Here is an 18748-nt window from a genome sequence, read left to right on the forward strand (position 1 = left end):
TGGATCGTGGAGTCCACCTACCTGTGGGAGGACCATCTGTGGAAATGGTGAAACCCACACAGAGTAGTCCAGGCGGGAGAGTCACAAAGCTATCAGGAAGTTGTGTACGCAGGTGGCCCTATGTCCAAGGAAGGAACTATACCCAGGGCCCAAAACAAGTGGTTCCGCCCCAGTGAAGGCTGCTTGGGCCGCGTGACCTGGCGGAATCCACCTTCCCGGGAACTGACCTCTCCGGGGCCTCTGGGCTCAGTCCTCAGCTTCCTCCTTCTCTCCATCTCACCTCCTTGGTGATAGCTTTGACTCTCATCTCATGTCACAGGCCAGACACTGTCTAGATTGTACCTCTGAAATGTGGTTCAACATCTTTTGCCAGCCTGCCCCAGTACCAGCCACGCCAAGGACGGGAACGTGGTCACACAGGCCCCAAGACTCAGAAGTTTCTGCCACTGTGGCCACCTGGGAGTAGTGGTCAGAAAGGTAGACACCCTCGGATCCCCTATAGCTGGGCATGGTGGGTGGGGTAGTGGGGGTGATGTATTCAGGACTATAGGTTCTGCGTCCCAGGCAGCTGCCAGAGGCTATTCAGCAATGCCCATCCACATCTGGAAGAGGGTAGGAGGTTATTTGACCCTCCCACATGGTCTACTCTGAGACCCTCCACCTGGTCTGCTTCGTGAGACTGCTTGCATGTGTTCCTGCTAGATCAGCTGCGGTCTGTCCTGCCCCCAGACCTGCCAGATAGTCTGTACTTGTTCTAGAGTGTTGGCCTCATAGGAACCTGCCAGTCTCCATTCTGACCCCAAAGGTAACCTCTGGGGAATCACGGAAGGTGGCCCCAGGGCAGAGGAGACCTATTGCACAAGCAACCACAGCCTCAGAGGAGATGGTGGGAACGGGACTTCAGGGTGAAGGCGGTGGGCTGGGTGGTGGCTCAGTGGCAGAGCGCTTGCCTAGCACGCGTGAGGCACTGGGTTCGATCCTCAGCACCACATATAAAAATAAATAAATGAAATAAAGTTATAAAAAAATTAATAAAAAGGAAAAAAAAAGGTGAAGGTAGTGTCAGGGGTTGACCACCCCAGAGTGGATGTCCACCAAGTAGCCTACCAAAAAGGACCCAAAGTCATGTCCACCCAGTTTTCCTTCAACCAGCCAATGGTCAGATCCAGTATGGACTCAAAAAAGGAGGGGTGATTGGGAGCAGACTCTGGAGACCCGAGGTCACAGGGCTCTCCTGCTCCTGGGTGCTGCAGGGAGTGACAGGGAGGGACTGACATGCCTGCTCCTTGAGTCATCTGTTCCCAGGCTTGACCGGACCTGCCAGGTGCAGGTGACAAGGGTGGAGGAGCAGTTCCAGGTCAGCCGGGCCCCAGCTGTAAACAGCGGCCACTGTCAGATGGTGTCTCATCTGGAAGTCCCAGCCCAGGACTTCAGAGTCTGGGAGCTGTCCCCCTGATGGCAGAAATCAGCCACCCAGGTGCCGAAATCATGTCCTTGGCAGGCAGAGTCCTCACAGCCACCACTGACTGTGGACTGCTCAGAGCCACAGGGTACGGGGCCTCAACTGCCTGGGGCCACCAAACAGTGTTGCTGGTAAGTAATATGACACCACGGGCCCAGTTCTTAACAGGCTAAGTCAGGCCCCCAGGCCACCTCAGACCTCCCTGGGGTTTTGCTCTTGTGGCAGGCCCAGACCTGAGTCTAGGGCACCAAAAGGATGTGACCGTCACATCATCTTGATTAGCTTTATTACTATTGATGCTCTCTGCAAGATCAGTGCCTTATTTTGCCTCACATGTCACAAACAGGTCAAGTTCATGGTGGAATTGTTCTGTTTCCACCACGGGGGCAACATGCATGGCTGTTCTCCTGATGGTCCAGTTCCACTCAGCAAGACCATTAGCAATGGTGGGTTGAAACTGCACAAAAGCGACTGTTTACATGGATCTGAGTGGGCTATAGGGGACCCTCAGGATGGTGCAGAACCCCTGAGCAGGAAACCTGTGGAGATGCCACCAGCCCAGGCCCAAAGGGGACCTGGAAGGAAAGAGTGATAGAGAGCTCCTGGGGCGCAGCTAGCCCACTCCCAGCTGCCGTGGAGGGGGCTGGGGAGGTAAATACCCCAACCTACTCCTTCCTCCTGTCTTCTTCCAGAGGACCCCCACCCCCCAGCATTGGCCAAACCTGGCTGGAAGCCATGGGGCAAGGGCACCCAATGATGTCATCCATTCCCATACAGTGTCCCTGGAGAAAAGTCAGGAAAGGGATGGAGAGGGGACCTGAGGGGCAAGTCAGGATCTCTGACACACAAGGGAGGGTGCCGTCTTAAGTAGGAGGGGTCATCTGAGCCAAGACCTGGAGGGGTGCAGTGGCTCATCTACTTGTCTAAATGTGTCTCCTAAAACCTGGTAGAAACTTGACCTTCCACCTGACAACATTGGGAGGCGTGGCCTTTTGGGAGGTGTTTAGGTCAAGAGGACTCCTGTCTCGTGATGGATTAATGCCATTATCAATAGGCTTGACAGGGCTGGGATTGTGGCTCAGCGGTCTAGCACATGCGAGGCTCTGGGTTCAATTGAGGCTCTGGGTTCGATCCTTAGCACAACATAAAAATAAATAAATAAAATAAAGGCTTTGTTTAAAAAAAAAAAAAAAGGCTTGACCAAGGCAGTTTGTTTCTTCTTTCCTCTTTTTCCCTTCCACCTTCTGTCTTGTGAGGACACAGCATTCCCTCCCTCTGGAGAGTGTGGAGGCCAAGGCACCATCTTGGAAGCGGAGAGCAGATCCTCGCCAGACACCAAATGTGCCACTACTTTGATCCTGGATTTCCCAGCCTCCAGAATTCTAAGTAATAAGTTTCTGTTCTTTATGAATCATCTAGTCTCAGGCATTTTCTTATAGTAGCACAAACAGACTAAGACCGAATTTGGTAGCACAAGAGGACGTCACATAACAAACACTTCAAAAAGCAGAAGCAGCTTGGGAATGAGAGATGGATAGAGGCTGGGCCAATGGAAGGCCCCACTGGAAAAGCCTGAGCTGCCGTGAATAGAGCATGGAGGGCAGTTCTGGTGAGGGTGCAGAAAAGGAGCCATGGGAAGGCCCTTTCTTCTCAGAGATGACTTACATGTTGTGACAGTCATGCTGATTCTGATTAGGTCCCAGACAAAATGAGGAGCCGGGTATTGGAACCCAGAGGATAGGCCATCCTTGTTATAAAGTGGGAAAGAACTTGGCTGAATTGTGTCTGTGTCCTGGGACTTTAGGATGTTTGACAAATGGTATCTTTAGGCTGTAAAGGGCTCAGGATGTGTGGCAAGGTTTCTCTTAATCCCTTACGACAAAATGGGAGACAAGAAAAATGATTTAAAGAAGAAGAGGATGATTTATAATTAAAAAGGAAGCAGACCATAAATATTTGAAAATTTCTTAGCTTGGAAAAGTAAAGAAAATGTGTATGAAGGAGAAAAAGCTGGGGCTGGGGTTTGGCTCAGAGGTAGAGTGCTTGCCTAGCATGCATGAGGCACAGGGCTTGATCCTCAGCACCACATAAAAATAAAATATATTATTTTCACTCATAACTAAAAAGTAAATATTAAAAAAAGGAGAAAAAGCCAAGAGTATAGCCAAGCAATTATATGATAAGGAGACAGTGTAAACAGAAGGAAACCAGCCGCTTTATAAACTTTGTATTTTGTTATAGCAGCAAAAACAGACTCATACACCCTTTCATCCTAACAACTTTACATAAGATTTGTGATATTACTCTCCCAATTACATAGTCGAGGTGGCAGAGGACAGTAAGAATAAATGACGCAAAGTTGTGTAGGCTCACACAACTGAGAGTTGGGACAATTTTTTAAGACAGGGTCTTACTATTAGGTCGGCAGTCTTCCCTTCCCCCTCCTCTTTCATGGCAGCTGGGGGCGGGACCGAAATGGCCAATCAGAAGCTGAAATGGCACCGGGACCCCCCCCAACCACCACAGTTGCTACTGAAGCAATAGCCCTGTCATCTCACATCAGCTCTGACCAACCCAGTGACAGACACCAACCCCTAAACTCGGGCTTGGCCAACCTGCTGTCAGTAGCTGCAATTTAGATGGCCCAGGCCCTCCCACCTCCAGCTTCCCTAATTAGCATTGTTCTTGTCCCCACACACACACCTGCTACTTCCCCGGCCCTCACCCTTTTGCTGATGGGTGAACCTCCCCCAGAAGCGCCCCCTGATAAACCTTCTTCTGTGCCTCATTCCTGTTCCATGGTTCCTCACCTCACCCGTCCCTTTCTGCTCTCTGCTTACTGTGCTGTCCAGGGTCCAGGCTGGTTTTGAATTTGTGGGCTCAAGCGATCCCCCTGCCTCAGCTTCCTGAGTCGCTGCACCATTCCCAATTGTAGAAGTGGGATTCAGTCCCAGGCAGTTTAGCCCCAGAGATCTGGCCCTTGAAATATGATACAAGAGCATGGTAGAGAAAAGGCCAGAACACATAAACCTGAGATCCACATTCAGAGTTGTTATTTATTGAGCACTGACTGTATACTAACCCCTGGGTTAGGTGCTACGAGGTGGGTGGTTTTTAGTGGGACAGCAATGTGGTATTGGGTCACACTGAATCACAGTGCGATGGTGACTTCCTTCCCAATTCTCCTCATGGAGAAGCCTCAGCTTGGTGCGGTCTTTCTCTCAAACTCTTGACACCTGGTTTTCTCACTTTCTAACCCCCAAATTCATAGGCTCTGGTTAGATCAAAACATGGTTTTATTTTTACTGTCTTTATTTTTACAGTTGTGTGTTATTTAAGTGAATCACACTTTTTTTTTATTTACAGGGAAATTGCCACTTATTTTTTTCCCTTTTTTTTTTTTTTTTAAAGACATGTTGAAGTCTAGTTGCCAGTGTCTGTGAATGTGACCTTATTGGTCATACGGTCTTTTTTTTCTTTTTCTTTTTTTTTTTTTTTAGAGAGAGTGAGAGAGGGGAGAGAGAGAGAATTTTTAATATTTATTTTTTAGTTCTCGGCGGACACAACATCTTGTTGGTATGTGGTGCTGAGGATCGAACCCGGGCCGCACGCATGCCAGGCGAGCGCGCTACCGCTTGAGCCACATCCCCAGCCCTTATTTTTTTCCCTTATGGATAAATTTATGGAAGAAAGAAATAGCTGATTTAAAGGGACAATACTAAGGCTGGAGACATAGGTTGGTGGCAGAGCAGTTGCCTAACATGTACAAAGTCCTGCGTTGAATCCCTGGTAAGGAGAAAAAAGGCAGGGACAAGGTTGCGTTACACATTCAGGTGGTGCACAGCTAAGGCAAAGTCACAAAGATGGTACAGAAATACCCGATGTTTAGAATATTTAGACATACTTCCTTTGTTTTGTGGTACTAGGAATTGAACCCAGGAGTGCTTTACCACAGAGCTAAATCCCCAGTTCTTTTTTGATTTTTTTTTTTTTAGTTGTTGATGGATACAATACCTTACTTATTTATTTATATGTGGTGCTGAGAATCAAACCCAGTGCCTCACACATGCTAGGCAAGTGCTCTACCACCGAGCCACGACCCCAGCCCCTCTTTTTATTTTTTTCTTTTGCTTAGGGCCTCATTAAATCGCTGCTACGGGCCTTGAACTTGCCATCCTCTAGCCTCAGCCTCCAGAGGTGCTGGGATTACAGGTATACACCACCAAGAGCAGACTGGGGTGTGCAGAGGAGTAATGGAGGCGAAGAAGGGCTGGGTAGGGGTCAGGTCAGGGGGCACGTGAACACAGGGGAATCAGGGTGGGTTTCACTCTGTCGACCACAGCAGCCAGACGGGGCATAGGCAGGGAGCACGGTCAGCGTCGTGCTTGGCAGAGCTCCTCTGGCCTGAGGGCAGGTGGGGGCTCAGCAGCAGTGGGGAGACCCCGGGGGAACAGGACCCGGATGGGGTAGAAGGGGCCTGACCAGGAGGACTCAGGAGCCCCCGAGGTCTCAGGCTGCACTGTTAGCCACCGGGCAGCTGGCTGCATAGAGGTGGACCCTCCAGAGATGGCCTTTCAGTCTGTCCTCCTCTCGCCCCCAGGTGCCTCCCAGTGTGACTCACTGGGAACTTTCAGTGACCTCCTGGGCTCTCCTGAGTGCTGGGGTTTGGATGTCGTCTGTTCCCGTGTTCTGGGGGCTTGGTCCCCTGTGGGATGGTATCGGGAGGTGGTGCAGCCCCAAGGGAATTGGGACCCAATGGGGGAAAGTCACTCTCTCAGTCCCTCTGGACTCCAAGTTTCCAAGACCCGGGCCTCATGCGAGGTGATGAGGTCACTGGGGGCACTGCTCTTGGAGGAATCAACGCCTCTCTCTAGGAGTGGATTAGATCTTGGGGGACTAGATCAGTTACCTCGAGAGAGGTTTGTTATCAAGCAAATTCAGCTTTCTCAGTGCTCTCTGGTACTTTCTTTCTCACCGTGGGATCTGTCTTTTCTCTCATTTGCCACGTGACGCCATCTGCCATGAGGCCCTAGGAAAAGCTGTTATAAGCACTCTACTCTTGGATCTCCAGAACTGTGAGCTAAATAAACCTCTTTTTTTTATAAAGGACCCAGTCACCAGCATTTTTGTCACAGCAACAAAAAACAGACTAATACAATGAGTCAGGGTAACATCAGCAGAAGCTAGCCCACCTCAGTCTCATTAGGTGGGGGAGTTGGAAGTACAATCAGAGAGGATGGAAAACGTGGACTCATGCCTCCTCGTTTTGTCTTTCTTCGTGGGGAAATTTCGATGTCTGCTTGATCGCTTAGGGTGATTCAATTTATTCCATATGATGAACATCTGATTTTCCAAGACCTTCAGCTTTAGTTCACTGAACAAAAGCCGTTCAAGGATCTTGTCCTGGAGCGCAAAGCAGGCCTGCAGCCTCTCCACTTGTTTTGGGTTCAGGTTATTGTTGTTGGCGTGGGCTTCCGGAGTCTTTGAATTTATGGCCTCCTCCTAAGCTCCCCACCACCAGGAAAAGGGAAAAAATTGGTTATTCATGCTCATCCCTTCTTGCTCCATGCCCTCATCTTAACCAACTCTCTCACCTGCTTCAAAAGGAAGCAGTTTTGCCATCTTCTGTGACAGTGGGGACTCAGCAAGGGAAGTTCACTTTCTCGGGCCACATGGACCCCAAACTTCCAAGACCTTTGGTTGCCTTTGGTTCATAGGAATGGTCTGCCATTGACATAAAGTCCTTAACCCAATACAGCTGTCCCCAGAGTTTGTTTTTCCAGTGTGCCTCTTGGAGCATTTTGTCAGGGCTCATGGATCCTTCAATTGCCAAGTCTCAGTGCTCTCATAGAATGCTTCCCCCCACCCCCCAAACTTCTTGGGTGAAATTCTTTTTTTTTTTAATTTGTTGTTGTTGTTGATGGACCTTTATTTTATTTATTTGTATGTGGTGCTAAGAATCGAACCCAGTGCCTCACACATGCTAGGCAAGTGCTCTACTACTGAGCCTCAACCCCAGCCCCATTGGATGAAATTCTTTATTTTAGTTCGGTTTTATTTATTTTATATTCACATGGTGCTGAAGGATCGAATCCAGGGCCTCACCCGTGCTAGGCAAGCGCTCCACCACGGAGCCCCAGCCCCAGCCCCAGCCCTGATGACATGCTCTGATCTCAGTAACGCTCATTCAGTTTTGCTGTCCTCTTCCTCTCAGCTAATAATATCACCTGATCCTTATTTTTGGATTCAACTACAAACTCCTGGTATCTAAAAACATTTTAATACGATTTCAGGTGTGCAAAAAAGTAATTATCATAATATCTGTGTTCCCACACCAGTTTAAGAAGGACAATATCACAAATAGAATTAAAATCTCCTATGGGCTCCTTCTTCTAAAATATTCTCCCCACCCCACCCTCAGTTGTGATCCTGAGCGTGTTTTCTCTGCAGTACTTGGGATTGAACCTAAGAGTGTTCTACTGGTGAGCTACATCTGAGCCCTTTTCATTTTTTATTTTGACACATGGTCTCCTTAAATTGCTGAGGCTGGCCTTGAACTTGCGACTCTTCTGCCTTAGCTTCCCAAGTTGCTGGGATTATGGGTGTGTGCCACCGGATCCATCTGTAATCCTGAATTTAGTATTTACTTTTTCCATACATTTTAAAATCAGAGGCTCTTTTGCCTCTCCCCAATGACATGGGACAATATCTGAAGATAATTTTGGTTGTCACAAACAGGGTAGGGGTGTGATGCTGGACTCTTGGGTAGAAGCCAGGGTACTGCTAAACTTTCTAATGCACAAGACAGCTGGACAACAAATTATGCCACCGGGATGTCACCAGTGTCAAGGTCTAGACCTCCTCCCTTAGCATACTTTCACTACACCTATACATCTATAAACAATACAGGATATTGTTTTGATTTTGTTATTGTTCTGGGAATTTAACCCAGGGGTGCTTTACCACTGAGCCACATCCTCAGCCCTTTTGTTTAATTTTGAGATAGGGTTTCACTAAGTTGCTGAAGCTGGTGTTGAACTCTTCCTATCTTAGCCTCCAGAGTCACTGGGATTACCTGTATGCACCACCTTTTCTGATACTATATAAAAGGTATCTGCTAGAGTTTGGACCCGGAATGTGTCCCAAAGATTTGCAAAGCAGAGACTTAGTTCCCAGTTATTAGGAGACGGTGGAAACTTTAAAAGGTGGGTCCGAGAGAGGTTTTCAAGTCATGGGGGGGATATCCTCTACCACACCCCCAAACAGAGGCCTAAAAGTGATGGGTTGCCTGATCATGGAGCCTGAGACAAAATAAACTCTTCTCTTTATAAATCGATTGTTTCAGGTATATATTATACAGACACAATGTCATAGTCTACACTAGGTGCATTTCTTCTGTCTTTGTGACTGTTCTCTAAAGTTGTACCTAGGTTGGTACTTGTATCACTAGCCATTTGAAATCATATCACTTAGAGTAGCCCATACCATGTTGAGGCATGTGGACTTCAAACATGAAGTAGGAGCATATACAAGGTCACTATTTTACAGTTAAGACCACTGAGGCCTTGTGAGGGACATGTTTTGTCCACCACCACTAAGAGGTATCTCCAGAGCAGGGACGAAAACCAGCTTTAAGTTCCTCAGTCTTCCCCCCATCATCCTTTCACTGTCCGGCCCTCCACTCCCCAATCCAGCAGAATATCCCATAACCCTCAGCTGATGCTAAATCCCCTCTTGCTCACCTGACAGTTCTCTGAGGAGGTGGGCTTGAGTTCATACTTGACCAGCCAGTTGCTAAGCAACAGTAGAAGGAATAGGAACCCAAACAAAACTGGCTTATAGCTTATCAACCAAGCCACCAAAGCTCCCAGGGTGCCCGAGGAAGCAAGTATGGCAAGGAAATTCCTAAAAACAAGCATCAGTTCCCCCAACATTGTGGCATGGAAGAACACGGGCCCCAGGACCCTGCCTCAGTCCCCTCCATGACAGGAGGCACGGCCACTCACTCCTGAGTCATAATTAGTCCCTTCCCCCCACCCAGCTGCTGCATAACAATGTTAACTACACCTATGTGTATTCACTGTGTGCCAGACTCTTTGACAGGCAGTTTTCAAGCACGTCTCACGACTTCCTCACAACCGCCAGGTGATGCACACCTGGAATCCCAGTGCCTCAGGAGGCTGAGGCAGGAGGATGGTGAGTTCAGAGCCAGCTTCAGTAACTTGGTGAGTTCCTAAGCAACTCAGTGAGACTCTGTCTCTAAATAAAATATAAAAAAGGGGTGGAAATGTGTCTCATCGGTTAAGTGTCCCTGGGTTCAATCCCCAAATCAAATCTCAAGCTTTATCAGATTGTTAAATGTGCAAACCAGCCAGGTCGACCCACAGGGTTTAAGACAAGTTTCAACAGCCTGTCACCTCAAGTTCCGTGTCTCACAGGTAACCAGTTCTCAATCTTCTAGTTGTTTCCTTGGCATTTACCTTTATATTCCCAAACATTATGCTTATACTGTTATTTCTTGATTTCTCGACTACCATTTATTCTGGGATGGACCTTGAGGATTTAGCTCTCACTTGGTGCCTCCTGTGACCCTGCCCTCAGCCCCTCTCTTCTCTCTCCCCCTCCAATCTTTTTTCTCCGTGCTCTCAGTATAATTCTATCACTTTGGTAAAACAAAATTCATTGACACATCAATATGTTGTGCTGTAATTACATTTTCTTTTTTGCATAGCTTTCTTTTTCTTCCTGGATTAGTTGTCTCTTTTTTCCCCCTCTTCCTGTTTACTTAGTTGTTTGTTTTTAATTTAACTTCATTGAAGTACAGTTTACAGTAAACAAATACACCTATTTTGCATGCCTAGTTCATTGAGTTTTGCTGAATATTTACACCCCTGGAACCATCACTCCATTCAAGCCAAATCATTTCCATCCCTGGCTTTGATAATCCCCTCCTGGTCTTTGGCGGTCAACCCCTAACTCTTATTTCAGGCGACCACTGACTGGATTTTATTCCTAGAGATGAGTTTTTTTTTTTTTTAAATCAGTTTTTGTATTTTATGTAAATGGCACAGTCTTGTTTGAAAACTAGTCTTTGAAGAGACAGGCGACTTAAAAAGGCAGATTTATAGCCGGGTATGGTGCAGACATGCGGGAATCCTACTTACTTGGGAGGCTGACAGGCAGGAGGATCGGAAGTTCGAGGCTAACGTGGGTAATCAATGAGACCCTGTCTCAACAAAAAAAAAAAAAAAAAAAAGGGGGGGGGGCTGAGGATGCTCCGTGGAAGCGTGCCCTTGGGTTCAATCCCCAGGACCGCGGGCGGACAAACAGGCTTCTATCTGTGTAACAACTGGAAAGAAGCTCGAAGAACACATCAACTGTTCCGTTGGCTCAGCAAGGGATTCCTTGAATAATTAAATGAAAACTCCGCCACCACCCCCGGCCTCAGGGTGGTCAGGAAGACCCGACCGGGGCGTCGAGCAGGAGGTGGCCGGGCGCGGGGCGGGGGACGTGGAGTACGGGCGAGACCCCGGAGTGGGCCGGGGTCCGGAGACCCGGGAGAACACGAACAGAGGCTTGGGGACGAGGAGCAATTCCACGTGGACTCCACCCTGGATTTCCTAACTCCCCTCCGTCTTATTACCACCGAGACTGTGTGCCCTTCGCAAGTTCCAGCGGTCACACTTCCATGTGCCTTCCCCCCACCAGACTGTTCCAGAATAACTTCAGGAGCATTCGTAAATGTTGGTTGAACCGATCAAAGAGCGGAGGACGGAGGGAGTGAACGGTGCAAGTCTCTGGAATAAAAAAAGGGTGGCCTTGGGAGGTGCAGTTTGGTCCTGAGCACTGTCGGGACTGGATGCAACTCCCAAGGCTGAGGGGGCGCTCTAAACCAGCCTCGCGCTCCAGTCCATGGCGTCGCTCTAGCTGCAAAGCCGCCGCTCTATGGCAGCGGGGGCGGGGCCGGGCTCGGGCGCGGCTCCGGGGCCTTTTTGTCCCGACTCGGCGGGAGCGCGCGTGGGACGAGCGAAAGCGGCGGCTGTTGGAGGCGCTTGGAAAGTGTGAGGCGCAGCGCGGCGCGGCGGCTCCGGACCCACGGAGCGACAGACCGAGCGGCTCCGGCGGCCGTCGGCGGCCCGGCGGCCTGAGATGTTGTCCGGGAAGAAGGCCGCGGCGGCGGCGGCAGCGGCGGCGGCGGCGGCAGCCGGGACGGAGGCCGGCCCCGGGGCAGCGGGCGGCGCCGAGAATGGCTCCGAGGTGTCCGCGCCGCCCACGGGCCTGTCGGGCCCTGCCGAGGTCGGACCGGGAGCGGCCGGGGAGCGCACTCCCCGCAAGAAGGAGCCTCCGCGGGCCTCGCCCCCCGGGGGCCTGGCCGAGCCGCCGGGGTCCGTCGGGCCTCAGGCCGGGCCTACGGTGGTGCCTGGGTCTGCGACCCCCATGGAGACGGGAATAGCGGAGACCCCCGAGGGACGACGGACCAGCCGGCGCAAGCGGGCCAAGGTGAGGCCGGACCGCTCCCTACCCGGGGGTCCCCGCCCCGGGCCGCCGGCCCCGCGACCACCGCCTCGCCTGGCGCACGCCCGCGCCGCAGCCGGCCGGTGGGGAGACGAGGGGGCACCGGCGCGGCCTTTGTGTTGGGACCCGCGGCTTCGGGCCGGGCGGGAGGAGGGGTGGCGGCGCCGTCCCGCACACCTTTCCGTCTCCAGGGCTGGGAACATGGCTTCCCGGCGTGGAGGCGCGTCGCGCTGCCGGGGGCACCGCTCGTGGGCCGCGGCCGAAGTGTCAGCGAGCGGTTCCGCGCTGTCGGTGGCATCTCGGTCCAGCCGCCAAGGGACTGGAGGGCGATGCTGGAAAAACCGCCTTGGAAACGGGTCGGGAAAGAAGAGAACTTTTTTTGTTTGAGCGCTTGCTGTAGGCCCAGAGTTGCAATCTTTGATTTTACTCTGTCTTTTGATGTAGTCTTTATAGACGAGGAAGCCGACGAGAAGGGCTTGGTCAGTTAGTGCAAGTGGGAAGAAAAAGCCGCGACACCAGACAGCACACAAAGAGTGTGCCAGATGCCCAGCCGTTTTACTTTCTCCAAGCACCAAAGGTCAGGTCGCTGTTAGCCTTATTTTGGGAATGAGTAAACAGAGGCACTCAGTTTAGGTGACTTCCCTCAAGTCACAAAACTAGTAAGTCATAGAACTGGCATGTGAGTCCCACGCTTGTGGCAGGGTATCATGAAACAAAGGACCACATGGGACACCACTAATAATAGTATGTAGGGCACTGGGTCAGTCTTAGGGCAGAGTCGTGTGTTTTTCTGAAGAGTTGATTTCCTAGTTCAAAAAACTGGAAATATATGTAGATAGAAAAAATATCTAAGCCAGGTTGGGGATGTAACTGAGTAGCAGAGTACTTGTTTACATTGTGTGGAGGCCCTGGATTCCATCCCTGCGGCACAAAACAAACGAATACGTAAATATATGAAATAAAATTGTACAGTTTATTCATTTGCCCTTGTAAAATTACCTGTGGGGTGTTCTTTGTTTTTGAGACTCGTCTGTATTGTCTAGACTGCTCTCCCAATATCTGGGCTCCAGAGAGCCTCCTGCCTCAGCCTCCTGAATAGCTGAGACTACAAGTGCATGCCTCTATGTTCAGCAACTGTGTATAATTTTTTTTGGTTTGTTGTTTTCTTTTGGTACTCCAGATTGATCCGGTCTCTTTAAGCTCCTGAGGGCTGGCCTTAAATTTGTGATCTTTCTACTTTAGGCTTCTGAGTTGCTTACTGTGTGTCATTTTGAAGTGCAAATACTAGGTCAGTACAGATGAGGAGCTTCTTGAGATGAGTATTGTTTAGACTGAGAGCCCTGTTTCAGCTGCCTGCTTGGGACACTTCTCTATAGTATGTCCAGGGCTGTGTAGAAAGAATTTCAAAGAAAAATTTGGGGGCTTTTTACCAAAATATGGGATAGAAAAGCAGAGGTTGATGACCTCAACTTTCAGAAATGAAATAGAGGACAGAAGCCCAATAGGATTTTCTTTTGCCCTTTTAATGAAAAGGATAGCCAGAAACCATGTGGTATTGTTAAAAAAACAGATTTTCATTTATACCAGTTACATATGATAAAAGTCAACATTTTATTTATTTATTTTGCAGTACTGGGGATTGAACCCAGAGGTGCCCCTTTTATTTCTTATTTTCGGTCTTGCTAAGCTGCCTGAATGCCGTGAACTTTCATCCTCCTGCCTCAGCTTCCCAAGTAGCTGGGATTACAAATGTGTGGCACTGCACCTTGCCTCACCATTTTAAAGTGTACAGTTCAGTGGTTTTTATGACTTTCACTTGGCACTACAATTTTAGAACATTCTAGTTGCTCACCAGAGTTACCTGTATCATTAGCAGTAACTCCCCAATCCTCCCTGTCTCCAGCCACTAGTCTACTTTCTTACTGTGTGGATTTGCCTATTCTGGATATTTTTATATGGCATGATATGATATGTGTCCTTTTGTATTTTGCTGTAGCGTGTTTTTATATACCACCCTTTGTTTATCCATTGATTAACATTTGGGTTTCCACTTTTTAGCTGTTCTGCATAACATGGCTGGGAACATTAACATTTTTTGTGTGAATGTTTTTCAGCTCTCTTGAATGTATGTCCATGGGTAGAATTACTGGGTTATATGGTAATTCCATTTTAACTTTTGAGGAACTGCCATTTTTCCACCGCAGCCACACTATTTTACATTTTCTTTTTTTTTTTTAAATTTTTTTTGTTGCCAGTGGATTTTTCACTTTGTTTGTTCATATGTGGTGCTGAGGACCGAACCCAGGGCCTCACACATGCTAGGCAAGCGCTCTACCACTGAGCCACAGCCCCAGTCTTATTTTACATTTTCACTAACAATGTTTGAGGGCTCCAATTTCTCCATATCCTTAGCTTTTATGTCTTGTTACAGCCATTCTAGTGGTATCTCATTGTGGTTTCTTTCTTTTTTTAAAATATTTATTCTTAAGGTTTTTTTTAGGTGGACACAATATTTTTATTTTACATTTATGTGATGCTGAGGATCCAACCCAGTGCCTCGGGCATGCTAGGCGAGCGCTCTACCACTGAGCCACAACCCCAGCCCCTCATTGTGGTTTCTTATGCACTTCCATAATGAGTAATAATGTTGAGCATCTTCTCATTGGCCACTGTGTATCCTTCTTGGTGAGATGTAAAATATCCGTTCAAATCCTTGGATCATTTTAAAAAATTGTTTTGATGTAAGAGTTCTTCATTTTAGTTATGAACATTCTTAATCTTGATTAGGTCCAATTTGTTGTTTTGTTTGTTTCTAGTCTTACAGCTAAGAAAACATTGCTTAATTCAATATTGTGAGGATTTACTTATGTGTTTTCTTCTAAAAGTTTTATAGTTTTAGTTTTTGTATTTAGGTCTATGATCCTTTTGGAGTTTGTATATGTGTTGAGATAATAGGGGGTCAATTTCATTCTTTTGCATGTGAATTGTCCCAGCACAATTTGATGAAGTCCGTTCTCCCTCCACTGAATGGTCAGTACTCTTGGTGAGTGATCATACATATAAGGACCTATTTTTGAACTCTCAGTTCTGTCTTGTTACTCTATATTTCTGTCCTTAGGCCAGCATCACACTGTTCTTATTATTCTAGCATTGTATTAAGTTTTGAAGTCCCCAAGTGTGAGCTTTTCAGCTTTGTTCTTATTTTCAAGATTGTGTTGACTGTTCTCTTTCCTTTCTGTTTCCATATGAGTTATAGGGTCACTTTATCAATTTCACCGAAAAAAGGCAGTTGGGATTTAGATTGAGAATTGTATTGAATCTGTTGATTAATTTGGGGCATGCTGATAAGATTTTTGTCCTTCCCCTGAGTTTATTTGAATTCTGATTATACTGTTTTTTCTGTTGTGGTTAGCTCTTAGACTTTTAAAAGAAAAATGAGTTATGTGTTGACTTAAGTAAGCAACTAGAAAACAAGGACCTGGGAAAAAGTTACTCGTTCATAGCCAGTTTTGGGAGCCAGAGAAAAAGGCCCTCAATGAATAGTGTGTCTATTTAAGGAGTGAAAAAGCAAGCTGAGACCAGAGTAGACAGACCAAGCTTCAGTGTTTCTGGGGTGTATGCAGGGAATATATCTGTTTTGGGAACCCTCTTAAAAAGTTAATTGCATAATTAAAATTTAGTTTCAGGTTATTGGGATGGGTTCATGCAATTGAGGAGTCTTCAAGCTTAAGTTTCATTAGTTTTATAATAAAGTCACTTCTGGGTGGTATATGCAAAATATTTAAGTGTTAAAATTGGTAAATTGGTTGGGACTTCAGGATTACTATACAGTTTGAGGAAAGGTGACCCAGAGTTAGGGCTTGAATTGTATAGAATACTTGATTTGTGCTGTCTAGTATAGTGGCCACTAGCCACATGTGGCTATTCAAGTTAAATTAAAATTGTTTCCTCAGTCACAGTAGCTGCGTTTTCAGTATTTAAGAGACTTTTTTGGGGGCCAGTGGCCACAATATTGGAAACACAGATATGGAAAGTTTCCTTTATCACAAAAAGTTCTCTCAGCACAGAACTGAACTATGTGAAATGAAGTACAGACCATAAACTTTATGAGAATTTAGAAAAGGGGAAAATAAGAGTGGTAAGTTTAGAATAATAGAAAATAATTTACAGAGGAAGCAGGCCTTGAATTTTAGACACTGGATTAGAAGAAAGAAAAAGATTGAAAAAGCTTTTAGGGAGTTTAGGAGTGGGTAGAATAGCATTAAGGATTTCTTGACTCTAATGTGTTAAGTAATGAGAGGGCTAAGTTTGAATTGAGCCAGAGAGCTTACATATGCTAATTTAAAAATTTTGGCACTTATCTGTTAAGTTTTCTGAAAACCTCACCCTTTTGGAAAGTTTGTGGCATTTGTGCCCTTGTTCTAAACAGGGAGAAAGATTTAAAAAATAAAAAGACTGGAGCTTTAAGGTGATTGGAAATTGAAACAGTATAGTAACAGTGAGAATGAGAAGGAAGAGATTAGCGATATAAATTTTTGAGAGTCGTCAAGTGTAAAACTAAAAACAATTACCCTTCTTCAATCTGTACTGGGATATTTTTAAGACCTTGGTATATAGTGTATAAGTAGTTGTAGAACCTAAAGTCTTTGGAGTTTTTACCTAGAGATGAGAGATTCCCAGTATTCTGGGTTCAAAGATTGAACTATGCCTTTTTTTTTGGGAGGGGGGATACCAGCAATTGAACTCAGGGGGTCTCAACCCACTGAGCCACATCCCCAGCCCTATTTTGTATTTTATTTAGAGACAGGGTCTCACTGTTGCTTGAGATCCTCCTGCCTCAGTCTCCAGAGTGGCTGGGATTACAGGTGTGTGCCACCTCCTGCCTGAACTATGCCTTTTTGCAGGGGAATAGTTTTATTTTTTAGAGATTGTATGCTTTTTTTAGATGACCTTAAAGCTTTATTAAATGGGGAAATCTTTTTATAAAATACAGTTTTCTGCAAGATCCCAAAACAAAAATACTTGCCCTTTTTGGAATAAGAAGTTTAAATTTTATCTTTTATTTTAGTTGACAGTCTATGAGAACATGAGGCTATTGGAGAACCAACTTTGAGACTGGAGATAAAACAGTATGGTTTCAGCCTTACAGTCCAATTTTATTTTTGTATTTTGTTTTATTTGTAAATTATAACAATCCAGTATTAATAAATACTACAGATTATGCCTTTTTTAGCTTGCCTTGCCATCTTTTTTAGGAGACTCTTAGTTGAATAGAGATGGCAGAAGAAACTTAATTCTTTTTTTTTTTTTAATTTTTTTAATATTTATTTTTTGGTTGTAACTGGATACAGTATCTTTATTTTATTTATTTATTCTTAAGTGATGTTGAGGATCTAATCCAGGGCCTCCCATGTGCTAGGCAAGTGCTCTACCGCTGAGCTATAATCCCAGCCCCAGAAACTTCATTCTTTTTTTTTTTTTTTTTTTTTTGAGAGAGAGAGAGAGAGAGAGAATTTTAATATTTATTTTTTAGTTTTTCAGTGGACACAACATCTTTGTTTGTATATGATGCTGAGGATCGAACCCAGGCGGCACGCATGCCAGGCGAGTGTTCTACCGCTTGAGCCACATCCCCAGCCCCAGAAACTTCATTCTTATGTCTACCTCAAACTGAGTTATCCAAGCAGGGCAAGTTAATATGTTGGTTAATGTCTTTGAAGTGTTAAGGCTTGGTTTAACACATAGCTACATATATTTATTAGTTATATACATATATGGTGTGTATATATATATATATATATATATATATATATTTTTTTTTTTTTTTTTTTTTAATTTCTGGAAATTCAACCTAGGGCCACTTTACCACTGAGCTGTATCCCCAGACCTTTTTTATTCTTTAGAAAGGATCTTGCTATTTTGCTAAGACTCATCTCAAACTTGGAATCCTCCTACCTCAACCTCCCAAATGGCTGAGATTTCAGGTGCCACTGCACTGGGCTCCTTGATAATAACACTAAAAAAATGAAAATCACAAATCCCAAAGAACTCTGTGGCTCTGTGGAACAGTAGTTTCTTTTTAAATACTGCCTTTAGATGTTCTTGCTTCTGCCTCTACTAATTTTTCTAATCTCTTTTTCCTGAAGATTAAAAGCTCTGTAGAGGAGAGTCTTTTCCAAGTGTATATTTTGCTTCTTATTTTTAATCATTTATTTCTTACTGGTATATAATCATATATAATTATGGGTTAATTTTGCCATATTTGAACATCAACATAACGTAATTTGAACAATCTCATTCTGTAGATATTCTTGTTAATTTCTCTGACCAAACATTGGATTAAACAGTGTTAGAAAAGATCATTTTGCTGGGCTGAAATTGTGGCTCGCCTAGCATGGGCAGGACCTGGTTCGATCCTCAGCACCACATAAAAAATATAAAAATAAAAGGCATTGTGTTGTCCATCTACACCTAAAAAATAAATATTAAAAAAAAGATCATTTTGCTATAAAACTTCTCAGTTACCTTTAACCCATTAAGTTCCCAAGTTTTCAGTTCTGTAAATATTTCAGTGAAATTGACCAAGGTGTGCTGTCATTGGGGAATCCATTTGGGGTCCAGGTCCTTGGTTCCTAAACGACAATTGAACAAGACATGCAGAAGTAATAGGTAAAGAACTGATTTATTGAAGGTGAAGGTGAAAATAGCACTCGGTAAGGTAGAGTGGAGTAGACCTGGAGGGGTGGGGGTGAGGCACAGGCTCAGGGCCTT

At 45.9% G+C, this 18748-nt stretch overlaps 2 protein-coding genes across 3 annotated transcripts in view; one reads left to right on the forward strand and one right to left on the reverse strand.

The window, feature by feature from the left end:
• Window positions 1–4980: 4980 nt before the first annotated feature.
• Window positions 4981–11427, reverse strand: Tex46 (testis expressed 46). Its single transcript, XM_040288091.2, has 2 exons — window positions 9205–11427; window positions 4981–6964 (listed from the first exon to the last, which is right to left on the reverse strand). The coding sequence occupies exons 1-2, from the start codon at window positions 9394–9396 to the stop codon at window positions 6665–6667; spliced, it is 492 nt and encodes a 163-aa protein (XP_040144025.1). The 5' UTR covers window positions 9397–11427; the 3' UTR covers window positions 4981–6664.
• Window positions 11428–11471: 44 nt separating this feature from the next.
• The window catches only part of Kdm1a (lysine demethylase 1A), a 65919-nt gene continuing 58642 nt past the window's right edge, over window positions 11472–18748 (forward strand). For both annotated transcript variants that reach the window (XM_078025585.1, XM_078025586.1), the window contains exon 1: window positions 11472–11962. In XM_078025585.1, the coding sequence (XP_077881711.1) occupies window positions 11612–11962 (351 nt within the window). In that variant the 5' untranslated portion in view covers window positions 11472–11611. The remainder of the gene's footprint in view (window positions 11963–18748) is intronic.

Source organism: Ictidomys tridecemlineatus, chromosome 11, assembly GCF_052094955.1.
Source record: "Ictidomys tridecemlineatus isolate mIctTri1 chromosome 11, mIctTri1.hap1, whole genome shotgun sequence".
In the NCBI taxonomy this organism is placed as follows: Eukaryota; Metazoa; Chordata; class Mammalia; order Rodentia; family Sciuridae; genus Ictidomys; species Ictidomys tridecemlineatus.